The 18,055-nt window shown below is 45.0% G+C and overlaps 1 protein-coding gene across 6 annotated transcripts in view; it reads right to left on the bottom strand.

Moving 5' to 3' along the window:
• parp6b (poly (ADP-ribose) polymerase family, member 6b) overlaps positions 1 to 16,954 on the bottom strand; it is a 22,121-nt gene extending 5,167 nt beyond the window's left edge. Inside the window, exons 1-19 of one of the 6 annotated variants that reach the window (XM_042110743.1) lie at positions 16,914 to 16,954; positions 11,319 to 11,397; positions 10,565 to 10,783; positions 7,774 to 7,851; positions 7,177 to 7,271; positions 6,926 to 6,986; positions 6,563 to 6,653; positions 5,702 to 5,768; positions 5,042 to 5,191; positions 4,061 to 4,211; positions 3,296 to 3,427; positions 2,968 to 3,063; positions 2,756 to 2,848; positions 2,231 to 2,356; positions 1,592 to 1,657; positions 1,439 to 1,524; positions 826 to 874; positions 479 to 591; positions 276 to 348 (exon numbers count right to left, since the gene is read on the bottom strand). In XM_042110743.1, coding sequence (XP_041966677.1) covers positions 276 to 348; positions 479 to 591; positions 826 to 874; positions 1,439 to 1,524; positions 1,592 to 1,657; positions 2,231 to 2,356; positions 2,756 to 2,848; positions 2,968 to 3,063; positions 3,296 to 3,427; positions 4,061 to 4,211; positions 5,042 to 5,191; positions 5,702 to 5,768; positions 6,563 to 6,653; positions 6,926 to 6,986; positions 7,177 to 7,271; positions 7,774 to 7,851; positions 10,565 to 10,567 — 1,530 coding nt within the window. In that variant the 5' untranslated portion in view covers positions 10,568 to 10,783; positions 11,319 to 11,397; positions 16,914 to 16,954. Of the gene's footprint in view, positions 1 to 275; positions 349 to 478; positions 592 to 825; positions 875 to 1,438; positions 1,525 to 1,591; positions 1,658 to 2,230; positions 2,357 to 2,755; positions 2,849 to 2,967; positions 3,064 to 3,295; positions 3,428 to 4,060; positions 4,212 to 5,041; positions 5,192 to 5,701; positions 5,769 to 6,562; positions 6,654 to 6,925; positions 6,987 to 7,176; positions 7,272 to 7,773; positions 7,852 to 10,564; positions 10,806 to 11,318; positions 11,536 to 16,913 lie in introns of those variants that run through there. The other 5 variants (XM_042110745.1, XM_042110744.1, XM_042110742.1 and 2 more) reach the window with 5 other exon arrangements.
• Positions 16,955 to 18,055: the final 1,101 nt, after the last annotated feature.

Below are 18,055 nucleotides of genomic sequence, written 5' to 3'. Positions count from 1 at the left end.
CATGTTAGCGCTGTGTGTGCGGTTTTTACCTGGAGCTTGGTGTTGAAGTACAGGTGTGTGTAGTAGCTACTTGGAGCTTGGTGTTGGAGTACAGGTGTGTGCGGTAGCTACCTGGAGCTTGGTGTTGGAGTACAGGTGTGTGCAGTAGCTACCTAGAGTTTGGTGTTGGAGTACAGGTGTGTGCGGTAGCTACCTGGAGCTTGGTGTTGGAGTACAGGTGTGTGCGGTAGCTACCTGGAGCTTGGTGTTGGAGTACAGGTGTGTGTGGTAGCTACCTGGAGCTTGGTGTATGAGGCATTAACGAGTCCATTCCTCAGGATGGAGTGCCAGTTCTCTATGTGGGATCCACTGAAACAGCAAACAGGCAGAGAGAGAAATGGCAGTCAGAAGAAAATGAGTAAGAGACTGTGTGTGTGTGTGTGTGTGTGTGCGTGCGTGCGTGCGTGCGTGCGTGCGTGCGTGTGTCTGTGTCCCTCACTGGAAGGCAAAGGTGCTGCCGTAGAGTTTCCTGGCGGTGCGGAAGCGAGCCTCTTTGGCAGGTGGGCTGCTGAGGAGCAGGAACTGGTGGGGGGTGTGCATAAATTTGAGCTGCTGTAGTGGACACACACCACACCACACAAACACACATAGACACACACATACGTACATACATAAACACACACACACACACACACACACACACACACAAATTTCAAACACGGTCAGGCTTAAATAATCAATCATCAGTCAATTCCCCTCTATTTAGTTCTTTAGGTCTCTAATTTCACCATGGTCGTATCTAGCTCTGAATTTCAATGCTACACTAAATTAAGCTCTGGGCCTTACCCTGCTTGGAGGCAACTTGACAATATGGGATCTGTTGCTGGATATGATCCTGTGAAAGAATGACAACAAAAACACAATTATAGAAACCACACTTATAAACCACGTAATATTGATTAGAGAGCCTTTAACACACCCATTATAACTGATCGTATAAACCATAGACAATGCCTCAACAACTGTTAAATAATGGAAATATTACTTCATTAACAAATTACTAATTCTTTACAAATGCTTAATGAATGATGAATTATGTGTAGTTATTATAAAATGTTACCGAAAATGACAATACAGATAGTAAAGATCACAGTGTTTTGTATAAAGCACATCAGTGTGTTGCTGCTGATTTGAATAATTCAAATGGTCCATGTTTGTATCATTTTGTTGCAAGAATTACATTTGAGAAAGGATTGTTAAGTTTTGATTGCAGTGTTTCATTTTGGCATAGATGTGAGTTGTTTGTCTCTAAGTGTCTTATTTGCTTGTGAGTAGAGTTTTGACATAATGAGCCAAATTCTGCAAAAAGTGTGTAAGCAATAGGTAAAAACTGTAAAACCTTCAAACAGAACTATTCAAGGCAACATGAGGAGGAAAACGAGTTGCATTATTCCCTCACCATTGCAGAAGGGGGTGGGCTAAGGGATCGATCTTGTCCATCTGTCTCTTGATCTCCAGATACGAGCCCTGCAAAGACACCACAATCTACGCAGTTTGAAACGATTAAAAATGTCTGGCTCCGTCATTACGCTTGGTCTTCCATCCTACTCACTTGCGTCATCTCCCGTATGGACATGACACTGTCCAGGGCTTTCTGCAGCCGGTCATAGCTCCTCTTCTGTAAAGACAGAGGGAGTAGAAAGTGAGAGAAGGACAGAGAGAGCGAGGGAGAGAAATGCAGGAAGCAAAGAAAAGAGAGAAAGAGAGAGGAGACAGAAAGAGAAAGACAGACAGAGGAAAGGGATATTGAGGGGTTGGTTACACTTTACTTGACAGTGTCGACATAAGAGTGATATGACACTGTCATGAACGTGTCATAAACAAGTCATAAACGTTTATGACATAACGCTTCTGTTATTAAGTGACATTCGGTTTTTGTCATAACAAGTTAGGGTTAGGATAAGGGTTAGGTTTAGAGTTAGGGTTAGGGTTAGGATTAGGGTTAGAGTTAAGGTTAGGTTTCATGTGTCATGACAGTGTCATATGTTAATGACAGTGTCATGTCACTCTTATGTCGATACTGTCAAGTAAAGTGTTACCGAGGGGGGTTACAAATGCACACCACTCTTTCAGTGTGTTTTTGTATGTGTGTGTGTATGTGATACAGTTTGTGTGTGTGTGTGTGTGTGTGTGCGTCTGTGTGCATGTGACCTGATTCATGGTATACTGGTTTGTGATGGTGTGGCAGTACCTTGGGGTTAAAGGCCAGGCTCTTGGGGTCACTGGGGTCAACCACGGAGGGGTAGGGGTCAAAGATGATGCTCTTCCGTGCCGACTCCAGCGCAGCTCTGCACATGGCCACCAGCAGGTCCACCACCTAAACACCAAACGAGACCAGACGAACCCAGATCAGACCAGATCAGACCAGACCAGACCAAACGAAACCAGACAAAAAACAGATCAGACTAGACGAGATCAGATGTCTATGTGTGCAAGCATGTGACTTTATTTATGTGTGGTAATTTGTGTGTTTTAGTGTATATGTAATGTGTGTGTGTGTGTGTGTGTGTGTGTATGTGTGTGTGTGTGTGTGTGTGTGTGTGTGTGTGTGTGTGTGTGTGTGTGTGTGTTAATTTGTGTGTTTTAGTGTATATGTAATGTGTGTGTGTGTGTGTGTGCGTGTGTGTGTGCGTGTGTGTGTGTGTGTGTGTGTGTGTGTGTGTGTGTTAATTTGTGTGTGTTAGTGTACAATATATGTAATGTATGTGTATGTTACCTCAGCTCCTGTGGCCACTTCCTCCACAGCTCCGGACATCACACCCAGAGTGTAAAAGGAGAAAACGCACAGCTCTCTGGTGCACACGGCAGGCTGCACGCACACACACACACACACACACACACACACACACACACACACAGACACATGCATGAATATCAGTGTAATTTCACAGCTCATGGGCTATGACAGACTAAGAGCGATGGGCTAACCTTGAGCATGGAGCCATTCTGAAAGACGTGCTGCTCGTCACACACCACACAGTACTCATTTAGAGTAGGAATCCTCTGCTCCGAGTACTTCATAATCTAGTGCAGGGAGAGGGGGGTGTGAAAGGGAAGAGAGAGGGATCAAGAGAGAAAGGGAGTGAGAGAGAAGATGAACAGAGTTGGAAGAGAGAGAGATAGAGAGCAAGGGGGAGATAGAGAGAGTAGAATGAGAATAAACAGGTGAATAATGTTGTTAATGGAGTACGGGCGACACACTAGCTTGTGTTTTTGATTTTGTCCCATGATGCAGCAGTGATGGGCGGGGCCGTACCTGCACCAGGAAGCCGTACTCCAGCGTGGGGATACTCTTGCAGTGGATGAGGGCTTGTGAGGAGAAGAAGAGCTCGATCAGCTGTTTGGTGGTGATCTGCACCGTGGGTCTGGCGCCCGGTACCGCCACACTCTGATGGGGAGGGACACACACACACACACATTATAGTCTACAGTTCGTTGGTCAAAACTCAAAGTGTAGTTTCAGTGACCAACAAGACCACTCTTAGAACTATAAAATGATTAAAAATGCATGTGAAGGTCAATTTGTGGTGTTTTTATGAAAAGATATTCTTTAGTTTTATGAAAAGATATTTTTTGAATTGGGAAAACTTTCTGAGGTTGATGTGGTGAAACAGCAGGGGTAATTTTAGCTAAACATAAGTAGGCTTGGCGCCAGGAGTATACCTCCACTAGCATATAGGAACTGGTCATCGAAAGCATTTGGTCAGTGGGGTCAGAGGTCATTAGAAGGAAAATACCTAGGCACATATGTACTGCCTAATGTGGCAAAGACACAGAAGATGTTTTCTATTCTGAGTTCACACAAACAAGTGACGACATGAGAAGAAAGGGTATAAGACCCATGCACAAAATGTCAGAAGCAGCTTGCTTCATGAACCAATGCTCTTGAATGAATTAAAGCTACACATCTTAAAGTATTCTTTCACTTCATCAAAAATTATTCTGAGTTTGAATCAGTTAATCACAATTCGACACCACAAATTCTAGATTTAAGATGGCAGGTGAAGAGCTGGCCACCCACCTCTCCGTTGGCCGCGTAGGTGAAGAGTTCTCCCTTGGGTCCCTTCATGGTGCAGGGGCCGGAGCGGTTGATGAGGCGCGTGACTCTGAGCTCCGAGGTCCGTAGAGGGCCCTTCACCACCGGACCCTGGATCAGAGGCACACACGGAGACCTGCCAGCAGGGGGCAGCAAAGAGGCAGCACTCAGGAACACTGCTGAGGGGGCAGGCATTCAGCACCAGACTACAGCATCCAGCACCAGACTGCAGCATTTAGCACCAGACTGCAGCATTTAGCACAAGACTACAGCATTCAGCACCAGTCTACAGCATCTATTCTTACCATTCTACAGCAACATCTTTACGTTCCTGTTCTCACCAGTCTACGACATCATCATTATGTTCCTATCTCACCAGTCTACGACATCATCATTATGTTCCTATTCTCACCTCACTACGACATCATCATTATGTTCCTGTTCTCACCAGTCTACGACATCATCATTATGTTCCTATTCTCACCTCACTACGACATCATCATTATGTTCCCATCCTCACCTGTTTACAGCATCATCATTACGTTCCTGTTCTTAAGCTACATGGATCTCCCAGGAGCTTATCGCAACTTCTCAGAACCTGAACTGAACCATCTTTACTTTAATGAAACATATCTACTACAGTGTCCCTATGTGAACACTTTAGTGTAAATATTACTGATTTAAATGTGATTAAGAAATGTTTTTTACTTGACATGAACATATTTGTCATGAATCAATATAAAAACATTAACATGTAGTCATTAAGCAGATAGAAGTAGATCAATGTGCAGATATGCAGTCTTATCAGAGCATGTCCTCCCTGTATGTTGAGCTCAATGTGCCATCAGTGTGACTAATCCAGGTTATGTAGCGCACAGGTGATCTCTGCGATGTGTGTGTGTGTGCACTGGTGATCCCTGCAGTGTGTGTGTGTGTGTGTGTGTGTGTGTGTGAGGGCATCAGTACTTGGCCACAGGGGAGAAGATACTGAGTCCGGCGCGGAACTTCTTGATGGTCCCCCCAGCCTTGAACCAGCTGTGGCGTTTCTTCTGCTGCGTTCGGATCAGGTCATTACTCAGGAGCTTCCACTGCTGGGACACAAAGGTGCGCAGGATCCTGTGGTGACAGAGTGCGCGCGTACACACACACACACACACACACACACACACACACACAGAGCATGCATGATACATTTAACACACACATACACTAACACACCTTAGGATCAGTCACTATTCATAATGCCATGTTTGGTGTAATGTTTTCATTCATATATCATAGTGGCATTTCTTTTAATATCTAGTGGCCGATTTCATGTGATGCCATAACACAGTAGAGGAGCTCTGAGTGCCTCCATGGCCATTAGTCATGTAGAGAAGCTGACCACTTGACCACGTAGCTCAGTGTTTAAAAACACATGACATCATATAGGTCTGGCTGGGTAAGTAGGTTAAGTCAGCACCCTTCCACCAAAGACCAGGACAGGTCCGCTACGGGAAGCTAATCCCCTGATCTCAGTCCTCTGTGCCAGATGGCCTCCTGTCAGGTCCACCACAAGGGTCATGGCACAGTCACTAAGTAGCAGTGTCCATTCAGAAAGAACAAGGCCAGAGGATGCACACTCACTTCTTTAGCTGGACGCCAAGGCCGAAGCCATCTTTACTGGATGGCTGGAACACCTCCACCGTGGGTTCTGTCAGGAGGGAACACCAGGGGTGTGTTAAACATGGTGGAACATCCAGACAGATCTGTTCTGGATCTGGACTCAATCTGCTCTGTCTGTTTTAAATCACACCCACAGCCATGACAAAGACCCACCATGACACAGGTGGCAATAGTCTAGAATCAGTAGTTTAACACTTCTGGTTGGAACAGTGGGTTAAGTAAGAGATAATATAATTGAACGCCGGTCATTTTCGGAAAATAAGTCCCGACAGGGCCAACAGGGGTCTTGCTTCGTCCTGAAGGGACTTATTTTCTGATAATGACCGGCGTTCTATACATTACACAGCTACTTGCCAAAACTAAAAAAATAAACTCCACATGATATGACTCTTTACATTTATTTGTTACAGTTTCATCGTGGCTTTTGCTAAGAAACAAATAGTTTGCAACACACGCTGAACTTGAATCAAACAAACTCTGTAGAACACAGCTGATCAATTGTCTGCTTTCACTTTTGAATGAAGTTCCATTCCAAGAAATCACCGGAATACTTGCAGAGTGATATGAAAGATGTGAATAAGAAGCACAAAACCCATTTTCCTTGATAGCGGTCTGTTATTCAGAAATTGGGAAAGCCCATTCAAGTGAATGGAGCATTCTGCAGCATTATGAAGAGCCGTGTAATACTATAAGACTAATACAGTAAGTAAGACTATATAGTCACTAGTCTGGTTCCAGCCAGAGCTGGTTGGAACGATACAGCTCTGGTTGGAACAGTGGATTAAGACTCTAGAATTTCCAGTTGTTCTGGTTGTTCTGTACCTGGGCCATCCAGATACTGTGAGAGGGAAAACCGAAGGCGTAGGATAATTGGTTCCGTTCGGACGACCTTCCAGGCATTGGCAACCTCCTCCTGGCATCAAAGATACACACACACACACACACACACACACACACACACACACACACACACACACATACACATATACAAACACAGACATACACACACACAGACACACACACAACACACACACACACACACACACACACACACACACACACACACCACCACCACCATGTATGCACTGACTTTAACACATTTTTAAACATATGGCAGTTTTTTTCAAATTCAAGGTAAAAGCCTTCAATCTGTTATGAGCACAGAGCCAGTCAAGCATAACTCACATCCAGGAAGCCGATATTGATCTGCAAGTCAACGTCCACATCATCAATTGGTCCATACTCCCTGTCACAGAGAGAACGGCCACAAGCCTGATGTTAATCACCATCACAGGATCTATCAGGGCCTACAGAGAAGCAACACCATTACTGTCCCCCTCAATTTCCCCCTCAATGTCCTGCCACTGTCTCTGGCATGTGTGTGTGTGTGTGTGTGTGTGTGTGTGTGTGTGTGTGTGTGTGTGTGTGTGTATTACCTGACAGACACAGCTCTCTCAGTATAGATGTCCCTCACAGCCCCGATGTCAGCATCCAGCTGAGGATGGCGGTACAGGTCGGAGGCAAAGTGCCCCTGCAGATAAGAAATGCACAGGAAGAGGGAAAGTCACAGACCAGCTACAGACCAGTCACAGATCAGCAGCACACCAGCTACAGGCTGATTACAGACCAGCTACAGACCAGTTACAGGCCGATTATAGACCAGCTACAGACCAGCTACAGATCAGTTACAGGCCGATTACAGACCAGCTACATACCAATTACAGGCCAATTACAGACCAACTATAGGAGGATCACTGACCAGCTACAGACCATCTACAAACCAGTTACAGACCGATTACAAACTAGCTATAGACCAGTTACAGGCCGATTACAGACCAGCTACAGATCAGTTACAGACCGATTACAGACCAGCTACATACCAATTACAGGCCAATTACAGACCAACTATAGGATGATCACTGACCAGCTACAGACCATCTACAAACCAGTTACAGGCCCAGGTCTGTCTGCGTCTGTCTCTCTCACCTGTCAACCCCTGTCAACCCCTGTCTGTCTGTGACTGTCTCTCTCACCTGTATTCCGTACATGAACTCCTCGCAGTCGCTGTCCCCATCAGAGTCCTCTTCACCCCAGCACTCTTCACTCGTGCTCTAGAGAGAGGAAAAGGAGTTAGCGCCGGTATCCTAAAACTCAGCCACAGCTCAGCCACCACTCAACCACAACTCAGCCACAACTGAACTACAACTCAGCCCTTCACCCAGCATATCACCGTGAGCCACCACTCAGCCATAACTCAGCCACCACTCAGCCACAACTCAACTACAACTCAGCCCTTCACCCAGCATATCATCATGAGCCACCACTCAGCCATAACTCAGCCACAACTCAGCCACAACTCAACTACAACTCAGCCCTTCACCCAGCATATCACCGTGAGCCACCACTCAGCCATAACTCAGCCACCCCTCAATTACAACTCAGCCCTTCACCCCAGCATTTCACCGTGAGCCACCACTCAGCCACAACTCTAGACCCCTAAGCCCTGAACACCAACACTCTCAATGTCAGCACTGAACCCCTATCTCAATCCCAGCATTCTCTCAGCATTCTCTCAACATTATCTCAGCACTCTATCAACATTATCTCAGCACTCTATCAACATTATCTCAGCACTCTATCAACATTATCTCAGCACTCTCTCAACATTCTCTCAGCACTCTCTCAATCCCAGCATTCTCTCAACATTATCTCAGCATTCTCTCAATCTCAGCATTCTCTCAATCCCAGCATTCTCTCAATCCCAGCATTCTCTCAGAATTCTCTCAATCCCAGCATTCTCTCAGCATTCTCTCAATTCCAACATTCTCCACTGTGCTAAACCCTGAACCCCTCTCTCAATCTCAGGATTCTCAATCCCAGCATTCTCCACTCGGGGGATAGGAAGAGGAAGTGGTGTCAGTCTGTCTGAGGTGACACCTTTATCTGGGCCCTAGAATTTCTAGAGTCTGCGGGTAGAGTCTGAATTTGTCATCAAATTCAGAATTTGAGTTTAGCAACACGGCATATGGATTCAATTATGGGGTGTATTTGAACCTAGCTTGAAAGCCAGCACGAATTTACACCGCCCACAAAATTTGAGGATGACTTAATCTCTTTTTTCTGTCTTTTAAGGTTATTGCGCTGCCAATTTCTGGTCTAACTAATAGGATAGCCAAATCTATTCATCTCACTTCTCCAGTGGCAGCGATTTTGATTTGAACAAACTCAACTCAAGCGTGCTCAGGTGACATAGGAGACTGCTACACTGTTGCTCATTTGTCCATCATTGTATAAAGCCCACCCAAACGATCTCTAGTTGATCTCTAGAACACATCTAGAGACTTCTCAATGGAACAACTCCAGACTGAATTTCCTGCCCTCAAATGTTGTGAGCGGAATAAACTGGGGCTGGCTTCCAGGCTAGTCTGCAGGAGACCTACTGTTTTAAAACCACACCTTAACCTTTCACCTGAGAACAATAGCTTAATCTCTGTCCGCCAAACATATGTTTATTTCCACACCGACATCACTCTGTCCCACTATCACTCGGTTTACATAACACACCCTTACTTTTGACCCAACTCTACACTGGTATATCTACTGTATCTAATTGGAACATTGCCTTAATCTCTCTCTCTCCCCATCAGTGTCTGTATGTCTAACACACAAACACACACACACACACACACACACACACACACACACACACAGTCTGTCTGTCTGTCTATCTATTTTTTCTTTCTTTCTTTCTTTCTTATCTATCTATCTATCTATCTATCTATCTGTATATATATAGGCATTTCTTTCTTCCTCTATCTCTGTCTTTCTCTGTTTGTCCTGATAAGAGATTCCATCTGTCAGTTGGAGTAAGCTGGTTGCTAAGGCGACTGTGTCAGTGGGGCAGACATGGACAGATCATCTGTTCTGACCTGGTCAGCAGTAACAACAACACATAACAGCATTGGTCAGCACTGTCTACACACAGCACCATCGGAACACACACACACACACACACACACACACACACACACACACACACACACACACACACACACACACACACACACACAGTTTTACAACAATGTTGGTCAACTCAGTTTGAGAGTGTCAGCAAATACACAAACTTCTACACTTTTAGAACAGGAGATGGCCATATGACTACTAGCAGACCACAGGGTCAATTTCAACTCTGTCCCGTACAGTGGGGAAATGCCCGTGTTATCCTCATTATCAGCCTTAATCTAACCCTGTACCCGACACCATAGAGGCTTAAATAGCTAATTTCCTCAATGCCGCTGAAGGTCAGTGGATGGGATTGTTAGAGTCTTGCAGAGCCTTCACTGCACCAAGACCAGGGCCATGTTAGCGTAGCACTAGCTCGTGTCTGGTCCTCCATAGCAGATGAAGCGAAACACAAACCCAAACAGCACCAAACTCATTTGATGTTTTCACTGATTAAATCCACAGCTCATCTGGGATGTCAACCACACAGGATGAAACAGTGACTATAACATCAATAACAAACAAACAAACACACACACACACACACACACACACACACACACACATCCTGAAGTCTGTGCTAACTCTGAGGACTGAGCGGGACCTAGACTAGCCTGATGTCCAGTCTCCTCGTCCACACAGATGCACACACACACACACACACACACACACAGATCTCCAGCCTGTCTGAGCAATGAGCGAGTGAATAAACAGCAGAGAGTAAACAGATCGATGGCCGGAGGGTGTGTGTGTGTGTATGTGTGTGTGTGTGTGTGTGTGTGGCGGAGAGTGATGATGAGCACTGGCACAACACACACTCACCATGCTGTTCACAGAGGCTCCTTCTCCCAGTCTCTGCCCCCTCTGCCTGCCATGCCAGTGCCCCGGGGTCGGCGAGCAAGCACAGCGGGCATCGGCGGATATTGCAGGGTCTCCTGGGCAGCGGCGGGCACAGCGGGCAGGGCGGGCAGGAAGGAAAGGCCAGCTGAAGCGCCAGTCGTCTCACTGTGGCCGCTGCTCTCCTCTTATTCCCATGGCAACCTGTGGCAGAACAGTGACGGAGCTGAACATGCCACGGCCCGGTTAACCCTGCAAGGGCAGCAGCTGCTACCACTGAGTGTGTGTGTGTGTGTGTGTGTGTGTGTGTGTGTGTGTGTGTGTGTGTGTGTGTGTGTGTGTGTTTCCAGTAAATGTCTGCTCGTCTGAGTGTGTGTATTGGTCCACTGAATGTCTGTGTGGCTACTCTGAGAGTGTGTGTGTGGCTCTGCTAAGGGTCTGTGTCGACACAGTCAGGCCCCAGCGGTGTGTGTGTGTGTGTGTGTGTGTGTGTGTGTGTGTGAGGACGACTGCGTTTCTTGTCTGAGCAGCAGACCAAGCGAAGCGGTCCCTCTCTGGAGATCTCGGGTCCTTATGTCCTACACCTGTTGTCTGTGTTGTCAAATTCCACCTTACGCCTGTGCGTGCGCACACACACACACACACACACACACACACACACACACACACATACATACATACACAGAGATAGACGGCTTAGTGCTGTGAATGTTTACATAAATGTGTGTGATGGACTCACCCTCTGCAGATAGCCAGCGAGGGCAGTGTCCTCTCCTCCTCTCCTCCTCTCCTGCGCTCCTCTCCTCTATGACATCAGCCTTCCCTCATTCACAAAGAGAGACGCAAGCAGGGATGACAAAAACACAATGAGCCAGAGCCAGAGTCTCCCAGACGCGCGCACACACACACACACACACACGCACACAGGAGAGAGACAGAGCTCAACACCAGCAGTAGTCTCCCCCCTCTGTTTCTGTCTCTCTCTCTCTCTCTCTCTCTCTCCCCCTCCCTCTACTCTTCTCTCTCTCCCCCTCCCTCCACATTTCTCTCTCTCACTCTGCCACTGCGCAACTCCCTGGCTCCCCGTCTGGCTTTGTGTGTGTGTGTGTGTGTGTGTGTGTTCATCTGCTGTACTCTCCTCTGTCTGCTTCCTTTGCCTGACGCTTTTTTCCCTGACAACATAAGACGGCTGGGGCATGCTCAGTGCGTCTCTGCCAGCTCACAGACCCACTGCTGACGGGGGGAGCTTGGGGCTGGCTGATCTAACACAGGGTCTGTGTGTGTGAGTGTGTGTGTGTGTGTGTGTGTGTGTGTGTGTGTGTGTGTGTGTGTGTGTGTGTGTGTGTGAGTGCGTGTGTGTATGTGTGTGTGTGTATTGTGCATGTGTATTTAGGTTCTCACTCCTCCTCCACCTCATCCTCCTCCTCATCCTCCACCTCTCCATCCCTCTACCCTTCATGTGAGCTTTCCTTTTCTGAAGCCCCCTCCAAGTACTATAGTGTTAGTCTTGGTTTCCCAAACTGAAGGTTCCGACTATTATGGTGGCGTTAGTGTCGGTTCCCCACACTGAAGATCTCCCCCGAGTGCTGTGGCATTTATGCTACAAGTAAGCTTAATAGCAGAAACACACACACACACACACACACACACACACTGACTACTGTAGACAAGCATCCTGTGTCTGGGAAAGACACAAACCATGCTTACAACAGAGATCCTTCCTGTTTCCACACACACACACACACACACACACACACACACACACACTGCCTTGCCATGCCAAGACCTGTCCTAAGTGATTATTGTCAGAAGGAGTTTGAACCTCATAATGGTCGCTGCCTCTTGTGTGTTGTCTGCAGAGGGGATGACCGCTTCATTAGTCCAACATGTCACAGTCACAAGTTACAAGTCACAACTCAACAGGCCGCATACGACTGGTCTAGAATAGCCATTGAATATGTACTGAGTCCTTCCCATGTGTTGTGTGCGAGTGTTTTCCCACCAGGACTGCTACTGTGTGTGAGTGTGTGTGTGTGTGTGTGTGTGTGTGAGCAGCAGGCTAACACTCTGACCCTAATCAGGCGTGATCCTCCAGTTCCTCGGCTGCTCGTCTGGAGTCTGGGCAGATTAAGGCCCAAGAGGATACAGGTGACCCCTCATCCACTTTACTGCTAAGCCCCTTAGCACAGGGACTAAGGTGTGTGTGTGTGTGTGTAGGTGTGTCTGTTTCTGTTTGTTTGTGACTGGCTTAGGCTATCAAACAGAATATGAAGTGAAAACGCCCGACTAATGTCCAAGGCATGGACAAATGTGTGAAGCCGGCCTCATTCATCACAGGTTTCGAGGATAGCTCTTCAAAATCTGAAATGTTTGATAGCCTAAGCCAGTCATCAACAATCGTGGAATTAAATATAGGCGCTGTCTTTAAATAGGTTTCACATTCCCTTTTAATTCTTATATCCTCTGATAAGACTACAGTTGTCATTATAGATGTAGGCTTTTGTTGTTATTTGTTGTTGTTATTTGTTGTTATTTTGTTGTTATTTGTTAGATGATAGCTTAGTTGTATTTGCGCATGTTGCATGCCCATTTATCTAGAAACATAGACCTACTTCGAAATATTAGCATTTTTAATAGCCCACATTTCACAATATGCTGTGCAAATAAAGGCCTCGTGATCATCTATGCCTAATGTTGTTGCGCTGCATTGCCTGTAAGTGTCGCCAACTGATGATACACATTGGAAATGTGCGTACGCCACACATATAGTTGGTGTGGAGAAACCTGGGAGGAACGCATATTCTCACGCTCATTTACTCTTGATACATTCGACCGTGAGCATGAAAGATGACGTACACAACATTTTGTGTGTACAGTACGCAAGCTTTGTACATGAGGCCCATGGTGACAGGCATATAGCTTAAACAAATTTCGGGGTTTGTTCAGTCAACATTAGGGGTGGTTTTGTTACCATACGTCGGCGCCTAGCAAAAAAAGGTTGGTCTTATGTTTCTTAGAACCAATGAAAAAGACATCTGTCATTCTTTTTAACAGCAAGCAGCGCAACTTCAAACATCAGTATTTTGATAGTCAGTGGTGGTGTCAGTGGTGCATTTGAATGAATCACCCTTCACAAACCGTAAAATAAAGTTTATTAGTTTTACAGTTGACAGTTCACCATCAGTCCACACAAACAATTCTGGTTTCCTTGCACTAGCCATTTCGCCGTAGCCTATTCTGTCTGTTTTTAAAGCGCAAGTTTTGCAAGTTTTGGTGAATTTCTGTAAAGACACAGTGCCACCTATAGGCCTGGGGTATGAAGTAACGTGTTGAGTCGTGTTGAGTCGTGTTGAGATGGATCCGTTTGGACGCAAATATTCTTGATACGGTTCCAGGGAAGACGGAGGAAAAAAAGATCGGTTTGGTACGTGTGGACTAGGCCTAAAAAGCGTCTCTGTGTGGACAGGCCCTTAATGTCATGTAAATGAGGACCATTGTGTTCCCCTCCCATGGATTGAGGGAGAAAATAGTCAAATTGAAAAGCCTGATTTCTCAGCTTGTAGCTTTGAGATGTGCATAGTTTAAAATGGCTACAACTTATTCAAATATTATCAGATCTCCATGAGTGAGACATTGGATAGCTTTGAAACTACACTTTCAGAATCTGTGAATAACTCAAAATATGTCTCTGGGGAGACATGTGCCTGGTTTTCCCATGCCTGGTCACATATGTGCACACACTCACATTCTGATTTCCAGTATTGGCGTTAAGTAGTTTGTCCACCAGATGGCGCAGCATCTTTCTGCAAGACAGAGCCGTATGTATGGCTCTGCTGCAAGACACATTCATTACTCCACTTCACTTCCGAAAACCACATTGGGGCTTATGTATTCATGGTAGGATGATTTTCAGGTGAAATGTGATTCCTATTTCTGTGAAGAGCATTTCATTAGCAATCTAGATAGTTAGGCCTATTCAAATACGTAATGCCCCACCTTGATTAGAACCTTGTTATGGGAGAACATAACATTAACATTAACATATTACATGTTAAAAATGTTGTTAAAAATGACTATCGGCCAATATATCGGTTATCAGTTTTTGAATAACTCAAATATCGAAATCGGTAGGTTATCAGCATTCAAAATCCCATATTGTTCAGGCTCTATAGGAGATGGAGACAAATTAACATACACACACACACATGCACACACACACACACACACACACACACACACATCCACACACACATACATCCACACAATTAGACACACACACACACATGTGCACGCACAAGCACACAGGCACGCACACACGCACACACACACACACACACAGGCACACACACACACACAGAGGCAAGCACGTACAAGCATACACAAAAGTTGCAAGAGTAGGGGGTGGAGTAGGAGAAGGAGACAAATACGGTAGACAAGTGTGACAAGCGGGAGATGATGAACAGGACTGGGCGGCAGCCATATTTTGTACCGCTATGCGGTACATCTAGTAACTTTCACTATTGACTGACAATGGGTTACTATAGGCTATATTAGCCTACATAGCCTGAAAAAAGCAAAACACTTATCCCAATAATATTCAAATAATGACTGAATAAAAAACCTAAGGACATTTATCCTTCAGAGGAGGTTGGTAAGTGGCGTAATGCTTTTTAGATGGTGTAATATGGCGATTTTTAGATAATGCACTAGACCACACCTTAGGTCGTCAATTGCCGCACCCCTGAGCGCATTGTTCATTAAAAGAGACGAGAATGGCGAAAAATCGGAGTGTACGATAGGAATAAGGTTTGTGTCGTGATAAGAATACACTTTGCGCTGGGTCAAAATAGGGCCCTGTGTGTATAATTATGTGTGTGTATGTGAGTAATGTGTCTGTGTGTGGACGTCTGTATGAATCCAAGTGAATGTGTTGTGCACATGAATGTGTGTGTGTGTGTGTGTGTGTGTGTGTGTGTGTGTGTGTGTGTATTGTGTGTGTGTATTGTGTATGTGTATTTAGGTTCACATGTACACTGTATGTGTAGGTGTATGTGTGTGTCTTAATCAGGTGTGAAAGTGTGAGACCATTTTCAGTCTTATAAACCTCTGTTATCATTTTCAGCAGCTGAAAATAGCAGGTCTGTGTCATCAGCCTCCTAAATGGCCTTTAAACGGAGAGTGTGAATTTTACAGCGGAACATGAGAGGAACATGAGAGGGATGAACTTCCTCTGGGTCCCCAACAGATGGGAGCGCAGGGCACACACACACCTCTACAGCCCACACAAGGCGCCCACCTTCTCCTCAACTAGGACACTCTCTAAGAATGTTTCCGGAGTGTTGGGTGTTGGGTATGCTTTATAACTTTAGTTATATGTGGGATATATATAACATATGTGTATGCTATATAACTTTAGTTGTGTATGTGTAGGCTATCATATATATCATCACTTTATGTATCTTTTACAAATAAATAATTGTGTAGCCTACTGGCGCGCATTGATAATAATCTCATTTTCATTCATTGTTGACATGGAGGCTGCAGGCTGGGGTCCCAGGACCTGATGAACACACTGCTAAAAAGCACAAACATCTCTGTAGGTACCAGGAGGATTGGGTAGGAAAATACGAGAGAGCGCAAGTTGCATTGTTAAGACAGGGAAAGTGCAGGCAGCCACGAGAAGGAGTCGCATGCATACAATTATTAAAAATATGATGTCTGGGTTACACAAAGCTACAAGAACACAATCATTGTGTTTCTTAATGACTGACAGTTTAGTTTATAAAAAAAAATGTAGACATAAAGTAGGCCTAGGCCTATTAGTGTTACAAGTGTTATGGAATGGCCTGATTTACATACACACACTGTTAAAGCACAGTGGTGTTTGTTTTTCATAATGACATTTGAGTTCATGATAGTAATGATTTTTGTTGAGTAGGCTATTTTTTGGTTTACCTAATGACAGACAGTTGAAGAATAACAGACAGACAGACAGTTTCTGAGAAAAAAATAGTTTTGGTGCAGTACATGCTATCAGCTCAAGCTCTAAGAGGAGTTTGAGGACAGTCTCTGACCTGCCTGGTTAGCAGACACATTATAGTGTTATTTAATTTCCCAGCAGGGACCTGCTTCCTATTTTACGCTGTGAAGTGTTTCTCTCTGCTAGCAAAGCCTAGCCTAGCTTAGCCTGACAGTGACAGAGCAATTAAAGACAGTTCTCACCCGAGTCCCTAGAGGCGGATAAGTGTTATCACTTTCCTAATGTACTTCTGCAATGTTAAGGAGCCCTACCCCACACAGCTACATTATATAACCCGTGCTCATTAAAACATACTGTATGTGTCTGGCTGCTCCAGGTTCAGTATGGTGACACATGCGCGTATAAATGTGTGCAACAGCTGAGTGCCGCGCCAAACGGAGACATGGGAATGGAACGGGACGGGACCGGACGGGATGGAACTCCAAATGTGGCGCTGCTGTTTCTATAGGAACACCTCTGAATGTTACAGACACCACAAATGGACAGGCTGTGATTTGTGTGTGTGTGTGTGTGTGTGTGTGTGTGTGTGTGTGTGTGTGTGTGTGCTTTTAACAGGGCAGGGCAAGCACATGTAGGAGTGCATGCCCACGGAGAGGGAGTGCTTAGATTTAGGGGAGACGTAATGGTCACTGCTGAATGACATGTACTATACTTTATAGAGTCGTTGCTTAGGCTACTGCCTACAGGGTTGCTACCATTTAAACCACACTGAAGCTTGAGAAGAGGAACAAAACATATTATACCTGCTCTCAACATATTTTCAAGTATTATAAATGATTAATAATCAAATGTACAAAATTGTTTTAATCGGTTTTATTTTATTTTCAGTAGATGTCTGCAACATAAACTTCTTCTTTTAGCACCAGTCATATTAAGGCACGTTTTGATTAAGAATGTCTGGTTATTTCTATTTTATTTCTATTATTTTTCTTCAATTTTACAATGTTGGCCCCATTGTTCTCCGTAGGTGAGAATATGCTTTGTCATAACATAAACTTCATTGTTTTCCTTTTTGTGGAGAATATTTAGCCTAAACTCAACACACATGGGTAGAGGCACTGCTCTGTAGCCGACATGGCAGGTGATGGGAAACAGCAAACTTTAAAGGCTGCAGGTGTGACAAATTCCACTTATTGTTTCCAGCTTTCTGCTCTCTCTGCAGGGCGCATGTAAAACTGTGGCCACTAGAGGGAGCCATGAGTGATTATCTTTTTGGTAGTGTAAGAGAATAAATCCATACAAAGGAGGAAGATAACTTATAGGAATGAGCTTATTACCAAACAATGACAAACAATCATATTATTAAAGAAAGATATAATTTCAACATGTCAACAGTTTAGTTCCATTCCATTTTATTTAATGAGCTTTTTGGTATTACAAAACACACATTGATTTTGAAAAGATGAGAGACAGAGCTCACCACCAGCAGCTGTCTC

This window comes from Alosa sapidissima, chromosome 11 (genome assembly GCF_018492685.1).
Source record: "Alosa sapidissima isolate fAloSap1 chromosome 11, fAloSap1.pri, whole genome shotgun sequence".
Lineage (NCBI taxonomy): Eukaryota > Metazoa > Chordata > Actinopteri > Clupeiformes > Clupeidae > Alosa > Alosa sapidissima.
Note: the sequence above shows the minus strand (reverse complement) of the source record. Positions and strands in the feature narration are given on the sequence as shown.